The 8,117-nt window shown below is 49.7% G+C and overlaps 1 protein-coding gene across 1 annotated transcript; it reads left to right on the forward strand.

The window, feature by feature from the left end:
• Positions 1-1,919: 1,919 nt before the first annotated feature.
• On the forward strand, positions 1,920-7,553 carry ZDHHC12 (zinc finger DHHC-type palmitoyltransferase 12). The gene is made up of 5 exons (XM_055789719.1): positions 1,920-2,127; positions 2,370-2,506; positions 3,416-3,502; positions 4,809-4,975; positions 5,579-7,553. The coding sequence occupies exons 1-5, from the start codon at positions 2,052-2,054 to the stop codon at positions 5,886-5,888; spliced, it is 777 nt and encodes a 258-aa protein (XP_055645694.1). The 5' UTR covers positions 1,920-2,051; the 3' UTR covers positions 5,889-7,553.
• Positions 7,554-8,117: the final 564 nt, after the last annotated feature.

Raw genomic sequence — 8,117 nt, forward strand, 5'->3', positions numbered from 1 at the left:
TAACTTTTCTGTTGTATCCATTGGATACCCGCTGTGTATTAAACCTAGTGCTTAACAATGTCTTCTTCCTTTGGTCTATGAATGTGGTTTATTTAGGTACATTACTGGTCCATTTGCTGTCATATATTTCATTAAAAATGAAAGGAACTGCCATGTGTTGATGGTGCAGTTCAGTGGCTTTTCCTTTCATCACTCCAAGGGATACAATACTGTTTGTCATTAGAAAAGAGGCGTGGAGGAAGAGAGCATCGTTAGGAAATTATGTGAAAGGGAGGAGGAAATCAGAACAATATTTGGCTGTGCAGATTGCCTCTGCACTTTGTAACGGATCTGTGGCTTGCATTCCACAGCCTAAGCTTTGTAAGTGGGCAGAAGCTGAGTACTTATGAAAAGACTCTAGCTTAAAACAGTCGATCTGCTTTAAGGCCAGCGTGACTTTCTTCTTAATACCCTGGCCCTGCAAGGGTTCAGCTGCCAGTTAATTCAATGGTCACAGTAAACTCTCAAGAGGATCAGACTCCAGGTGCCTGAAGCAGGAGGAGGAACCATCACACTGAACTGCCTCTAGGACGCTGAAAATGTACCATGTTGTAAGAGCACAGTAAGACACCCTAGGCTTCCAGCAGCATGGAACTCCTAGCTGGAATCTCCTAAGAATCTAGATTCTCCACTCAGAAACTTTCCAGTGGAGACTTTCTAGAACTAAGCCTAATTTCAACCAGTTGTTTAGGTTGAAACCCTTGAGACCGAGGTAAGCGCTGATCTCTGTTGAGAGAGGTTTTGAAGCTGTAAGAAAAGATACAAAGTGTAACATGCACCAAATTATTTTAATCACAAAACAGTGAGAATACATTCCCTAGGACAAATTATTTCAGAGCATCAAAATGTTTCTACTTGCAAGTGGGTAATATTGTTACTATTCAAATTGCCTTCATTAAAGCTTTAAAATGTACACCTCTCTGCAAAGAAGGGGAACCGGGCTGCCCACCTTTTTTTTTCTGTTTGTAGATGGAGCCTGCTGAGCTGTCCCGAGCTTCCCGCTGTTCCGAGCGAGTTCCTTTGCAACCCTCGGAGCAGGGAGGTTCTCGGGGTGTTTGGGGCAGGCGGGGAGCAGCCCGGCCGCCTCATGTACAGCCTCTGCGTGAGATTTGACAAGCACTGACACCATCTCTGGGGGTGTCCAAGGAAGATTCCTGCAGGTTTTCATTTACCTGGAATAAAAAAAAGAAAGCAAAAGGATTTGAATGATTGTTGGAGGTTTAGACTCCATGATTTTTATCAACATTTCAACACAGCTGCCCCGGTAAAGTGCCGCAGTGCCCTGTGCAGCCAGGTGGCCGCTGACTGAGACCGAAGCAGCCAGGAGCGCGGGGCTGAGGCACCCGCTGCGCCCCAGGTGCCGGAGCATCCACGAGCGAGGGATGTGGCTGTTCTTCCCGAATCCTCTCTGGGAAAGAAGGTAACAGAAGCGGCGGGATGCACCCGCGCTACAGCTGGGAACAGATTTCAGAGCTTCCCCAGGCTGCGGTGGGACCCCCCCTCGCGCAGGCAGGTGCCCAGGCTGCAGGTGCACACCCCGGCCCCGCTCCAGCGGGAGCACGAGCGGAACGCACCGGGGCACGGCTCAGCCCCCCCCCAGCTGCCGGTCCCAGGCGGAGCCCCCCCCGCTGCCAGGGCCCCCGCCCGCCCCGGCTGCGTTACCTGCCCGGCCCGCCCCCCCCGCCGAGGCGGCGCCGGCAGAGCCCGGGGCTCGGGGCCGGCGGGCAGCGCCTTTCCCCGGGGAAGGGCCCGGGGCGGGCGGAGCGGCGCGCTGCAGCCAGGCCGCCCGCAGGCGCGGGAGGGGCGGGAGCAGCCCGGGGGGAGCCGGGCCTGAGGTACCGGCACCCGCGCAGCCCCGCAGCGGGCCGGGCCCCCTCAGGGGCAGCCCGGGCCGCGCCTCCAGGGAGCGCCGTGCCGTGCCGTGCCGTGCCGTGCCGTGCCGTGCCGGCCCCGCCCCCGGGCGCTGGCGGCGGCCGCGCCGCGCTCCCCGCCCTGCCAGGCCTGCGGGCGCCATGGGGGCCGGGGGGCTGCGGGCGCAGGCGGCGCTGAGCGCGGCCCTGGCGCTGGGGCTGTTCCTGCACCGCACGGGTGAGGCGGGGCCGCCGCCGGGGGGAGGCAGCGGCGGGGCTGGGCCGGGCCGGGCCGGGCCCGTGGGGGGAGCGGGGCCGGGGGGTGCCGGGCCGGGGGGCGCCGCGGGGCCGGGGGGGACCCTGGGGTGTGGGGGGGCCCGGGGCGCGCTCGGGACCCCCGCCCGGCGCCGCCTGTCCCCCGGCGCCCCCGCCCCCCCGGCTGCGGCCCCGTGCTGAGGGCGGCGCCCCCGGCCCTTGCAGAGCTGCGGCGGCAGGAGGAGCGCGGGGAGCTGCTGGCGCCGCTGGTCTTCGTGCTCCTGGTGCTGGGCTCCGTCCTGCTGCACGCCAGGGTGTCCCGCATGGATCCGGGCTTCGTCGCGGCGGAGGAGGAGCTGGAGGTACCGCGCGGGGCCCGGCAGCGGCTGCGGCGCCGGGGGGAGGGAGCGCGCGCGGCGGGCGGCTCCGGGCCCCGCACCGCCCTGGGGCTTCGTACCGGCCGTAGGGCCCCGTGCTGCCCGTGGGGCTCCGTACCAGCCAGACGTGGGGCTCCGTACCGGCAGCGGGGCTCAGGCTTGGGCCGTCTCTCACACCATGCTCCTGCCTCAGGTGCACCGTGCCGTTTGAACATGAGTCTTCTCCTACGGAATGTATACGTGACCTATTTCATGGTAACTGCTGCAAAATGGTACACGTGCAAAAAACCCCAAACTGAACGGCGAGCTAGGAAGGGGGTGCGCTCTGCAGCTCCATTTATCCAGCTGTTCATGGATTCGCTGCCCTCTCAGAGGTTGTGTACACAAACAAGTTACAGGGAAGTAAATGGAGATGCAAAATGTCAGTAACTGAGATAGAGTCTGCTCGGGCACACCGCCTTATAGATTGTGTAGGACAAAAGCGTTACCAATTTTAATCATCCATCATTAATGTAATTGTTGGCTTTGTTATGAACAAGTAGCACTGCTTGTACTGAAAAGGCATCGTTGTTGTGTTTGTAAGTGAAGTCTAACCGTGTTTATTTTTGCCCCCAAGTGTAGCACTGGGATCACTGTGGGATCTTGTCCGCAATTATTTCTGCCTCTGTGCAAGTGCTCTTTTTGATGGCTGCAGGAGTAGCCTGTTCGCTCTTGCTCTACCTTAACTGTCTGCAGCTTCTGTAGGGATTCTAAGGAATTATTTTCTTTAACCTTCCTAACGCCAGAGATAACCAGCAGCGTGTAGCTGTTAAATAAAAGGATCCAGACAGCTCAGCTGTACCAAGACAGCAGAAACAAAACCTCCTTAGTTCCTCCCTTTCTCTTTTTTTGTAGGCAGGCAAGAGTGAAGAACAAAGCCTGGTGACACCCCAAGTTCCAAGTAATATTAAGATGCAACGCTGCGGTTACTGCATGGTGAAGGTAGGCATTTATAATGTGCTAGAAGAGGATGGGATGATCAATTTGCAAGCTTACATTTTCTGGCAACATCTTTGTTCAGCTCCTGTTGCCAGTGTTTTTCTGCTCTGACATTGCTGCTCACTGCTCAGTGGTTTGGAGGTGCAGCAGATCTGATTAATTCTGTCAAAGGGTCTCTCTCCTGCTGAAAAACTCACAGAAAAAGTAAATACAACTAGCAAACTAGATTCTGATACAGCCCTTAATTGAGAAGTGATCCAAATAAATTGCATAGCTAAAGATGTAGTAGTGATGAACGCTGGAATGTATGCTCTTTTTCCAAGGCTGAAACAAGTTCCTGCTGGCTTACAGAAACAGGGATCTTTTGCCATGGGAAAACGTATTCTACGTTCTTACTGCCGTGTCAATCAGAGCTTACAGTATTGTTAAAAAGGTTATTTTGAAAGTATCTTGATAGTCAGAAAGGCAGGTGAGCATGACATATGAGAACTGTTGGTAGCTGTGAGCTTGTTTGGAAGCCCAAAGCCAACAAAACATAAGGCTAAATTGTAAAAGGTAGCATGAAAGAAAAATTAGAGCAATTAAATTAGCTCTTAAAACACTGCCTAAAGCCTAGAAAGGCCTGTTTTCAGAGTGATCCCTATCAGTTTAATAAAATCAAGCATTATCCCAGCTTCCGTAAATTCCTGAAGAGTATCTACTGGGAGAAGTGAGCTTATTGTAAAAGAAAAAGCTGGCAAAACATCGATATGCTTCAGGGAACAAATCCTAGGAGGTGCTACTTTTCTCAGCCAGGTCTTTCATCTCCTCTGCTCCTGGTACTTCGAGCCACTTTCCTGTGCGTCTTGTATTCGCACAGAAGCAGAGAGACTTCCCTCCTCTGTGCAGTCCCATGAAAACATCCCATCCCTGCCCACTTTATCCAATAGCAGTGGTCCTCGTTTTTCACCTCAATACACCACTCGTGCTTTCCCGAACAGACCAATTGGCTCTATCTCCCTGCTTTGCACACTGGGCTTCCTATAAATAGGTAGCTAATGAGTAAGATGCATAGAGAGAAGTAGTGTGGAGGAGTCGTTTAATCTGAATCTCACTCATGTGGATCTGTGCCAGGGGAATCATGATCCCCTTTAGTTGTGTTTAGCAATGTTTATGTTGTGCTGTTATCTCAAAACGGAGTGCTTTTAGGACAGTACTGCTGTGGAGGAAGACAGTTCTGCGCTATGTTCCCTTCTACTGAACGGGGAGTTGAACAGCAGTGGACTAGTGCTGACGGGTTTTTTCCTTTTTGTTTGTTTCTGTTTTGCAGCAACCAATGCGAGCCAAGCACTGCCAGCTGTGCCGGCACTGCGTCCGGCGTTATGACCATCACTGTCCCTGGATTGAGAACTGTGTAGGAGAGAAGAATCACCGCCTCTTCATAATCTACTTGAGCGTGCAGCTTGTGGTTCTGCTGTGGGGGGGTCACGCTGCTTGGTAAGGCCTGGAGGTGGCACTTTGTCCTTTAAGACTGTTGAAAGTTGAGTGCTCCTGGAGCCCCACCGAAGCGTTTATGTGAAAGGTAGCGGTGACTGGATTGGCTTTGTGTCTTCACCCTCTTCTGCATCCTGGAGCCCCCTAATCTGCTGAGGGACAACACAGCTGATCAATAGTTGAGCAGGATTTAATAATTTAGGTTTCGTTGTTCATCTTTGTTTTAAGCTTAAATTAGCAGAATTAACAACAGTACAAAAGCTGACTAATTTTGTTTCAGTTACTGTGATACTGTCTTTGTTTACAAAGCCAAGTACTGGAAACTCCAGCAGGGTTTCAGCTGTGTGCCTGTTGGGGAGAGGAGTTAACAGAAGGCATTTGTCTCTCTCCGCTGTCAGGGGAACCAGCATCCTTTAAACTTCTTAGATTTTATGTCACGCTGGTGCAGTCTCTTTAAGAGTTTATAGTATATTAACTCTCTGAGGTTCACAATTCACAGAAGGTCATTAGTTATGAATTGAATTTAAATGTGCCATAAAGTTTGCTTGGCTCATGTAAGTAGTTATACATCTTTAACCGCAAATTTATTTCTCTTTGAATTGAAAGGTCAGGCCTCTACTTTGAACAGTCCTGGGACTGGCTGTGGCACAACATTTTCCTCCTAATGTCCTTCCTCCTGATGGCCATATTCAGCATTGTTGTCCTGCTGCTGCTTGTGTCACACCTCTATCTGATCTCATGCAACACCACCACCTGGGAATTCATGTCACATCATCGCATCTCCTACCTGCAGCACTCCGAGTTGGAGAATCCCTTTGACCAAGGGGTAATCCTCAATCTCTGGAGATTCTTCTGTTCATGCCACCTCACTGCATGGGAGAAAATCTATTTTCACAGGAACAATGAGCCTGTCTAGTCACGGTAGCAGTGACCTGGTAGAGTGCCAACACAGCTGCAGGTTGCTGGGTAAAGCTTTGCTAACACAATTGCTGCCATTGCCTTGCAGGGGACTTTAGTACATCATGAACTACAGGACCCGTTCCACAACCTGTTTGTTATGCAAATTACATTTAAAGGATAGTCAGGATTAATTTTTTTATATATGAGTAACACTGTTGTTAAAGGCAACACACTGGTTCTGGGAAGGCCAGCAGAGGTGATTTCTGAACCAAGCAAAAGGTATCCCTCTCTCTAAATTCACTTCCGTTCGTTAACTGCATCCGCGTCTCTCCAGAAGAGATGCAAGAGTAGTGTGAGGATGCATGTTCATTTCTCTTCCCCAAAGTTTCCCCTCTCGCTGCTAAGGAACAGCAGCTATTACAGACAAAACCAGCCAGAATCAATATAATTCCTGTGGCCTTTCTTCAGCGTAATTCTCACTGTGAGAACCGCAGTGCCTTTTGTCAGTAGTGTTGGGCATGTAATAGAAATATTTGAGTAAATATTTGGAAAGTCAAAAGCAAATTTCATTTTGACCACATGCCTCAGCTTAATGCTTTCCACAAAGATTTGAGGCTTAACAGTGTTAATGTGCATGAGAAACAGCTGTAAGGCACCAAATTCAGCTTATGAGATAATTAGCTTGTACTGTGTGATGCTCTGACCAGCTTGCTAAGTGGTTGGTTTTAAGTTGATGGTGCTATTAAGGATTCATGGACTATTTTGAATCAATTCAGCAAAGAATGGTTTCTTTAGACAGAAAAGCATTGCTTGCCTACTTAATTATTTCTGCAGATGCCTTTACTGTAGCTTGTGGAGAGAGAACCAGCAACGGAGGTGGGTACCTAACTGCCTGGCTCAGGTAACACGGCTGGCAACACTACTACCCCAACACACTAGTAAAACTTTAGTAAAAGAATACAAAGTTTCAAGGCAAGAGGAAAGATTCTAGGACCCATTTGTTTCATTGCGAGGAGGGGGGCGGTGACAGCTTTCTGGGATAGCAGCACACTTACTAGCTTTCCATTGTAGTAAGCGGTCGTACTTCCAAGTTTCCATGCAGAACTAAAAGGAAGTTTGGGATGACCAATTTTAGCTTTAAAAACAGAAAAGGCTCTGGTGTGAATTTTAATCCTGGTCCTTTTCTGTTTAAAAAACAGCACCATGACAAAACCTTAGTTAAAATTATTTTCTGCCTTAATTGCCTTGGCTCAGGAATTAACACCAGCTCAAGAGCACATCTGGCAAGCTGGTAGGATGCACTCAGGGTTTAACTGATGAGCACTTACGAAAGGACACTGTAAATACATCATGATAGTCCAAAAGCAGTTTAAAAATGGCAGAAGGATTCCTTCTTCTGACCAACCCCGGAGTTTGTAATCTGTGTCCTGTCTGGCTTGTTCAGGGTAGAAAATCCTACCAGAGGGATATCAGAATGCTAAGAATTGTCTTCCTAACAATGGTACGCCATCCAGAAAGGATTCTGCAGCATGTTTGTGTCAGCGTGGTACCTGCTGAGGTATGGCTCACCTGCCAAAACAGTTTTTGCTCTGTTTGGTGGTTGTTTTTAAAATGCACTGGGATAGTAATGTACAGTCTTTTTTACTCTACTATAAATGATAAATTAAAAGAGTAAATATGCCTTTTTTGGTTCTTTATGCCTCTCCCTTTGAGCCCAAGTTCTAGGTTTCACCTCTGCTAACAATTCAGTCCTACTTACCACTTTACAGAGGCCTTGACCTTCAGAATGAGTCACAAAATACGCTGAGGGGCCAACAGCAAGCCAACCGTTTCTATTCAAACGAGCGAGGGAGAATGTGTATCCTGCTTTAAATGGGCTGTTACACCGCAAGGCAGAGCAGGAGGTTGAAAGAATATTTGTACCTTGAAATTTTCAGCAGCAGTTATACTTGGCTCTAAAAATAGGAAATCTAGGTTCAGTGTGAATTACTTGTTTTGCACAAACATAGCTCTTACCTCTCTGAATCCTCAGGCACTTAGACCAGCCGTGATTTAATAGCGGCAACTTGCTAGCTGCACCTGAACCTTATCTCCAGATGTAGCACAATTACATTAGTTCAACTTCTGCCTACCTCTGTTGAAGACTGAGTGAAAAGAGTAGTAGCTGTGCATCCCTGTTTGTCACCAGTGGGATGCTTCATTTCTGGATACCCTTCCTTTTTTTGCCCAACAAGCTAACATTACA

Source organism: Falco peregrinus, chromosome 1 (assembly GCF_023634155.1).
Source record: "Falco peregrinus isolate bFalPer1 chromosome 1, bFalPer1.pri, whole genome shotgun sequence".
In the NCBI taxonomy this organism is placed as follows: Eukaryota; Metazoa; Chordata; class Aves; order Falconiformes; family Falconidae; genus Falco; species Falco peregrinus.

What these genes read in the sequence shown, in the direction of transcription:
- ZDHHC12 (XM_055789719.1), top strand. Translation starts at nt 2,052, where the DNA reads ATGGGGGCCGGGGGGCTGCGGGCGCAGGCGGCGCTGAGCGCGGCCCTG. An exon ending in GCTGTTCCTGCACCGCACGG is followed by an intron (nt 2,128 to 2,369) that starts GTGAGGCGGGGC and finishes CGGCCCTTGCAG; the next exon opens with AGCTGCGGCGGCAGGAGGAG. An exon ending in CGGCGGAGGAGGAGCTGGAG is followed by an intron (nt 2,507 to 3,415) that starts GTACCGCGCGGG and finishes CTTTTTTTGTAG; the next exon opens with GCAGGCAAGAGTGAAGAACA.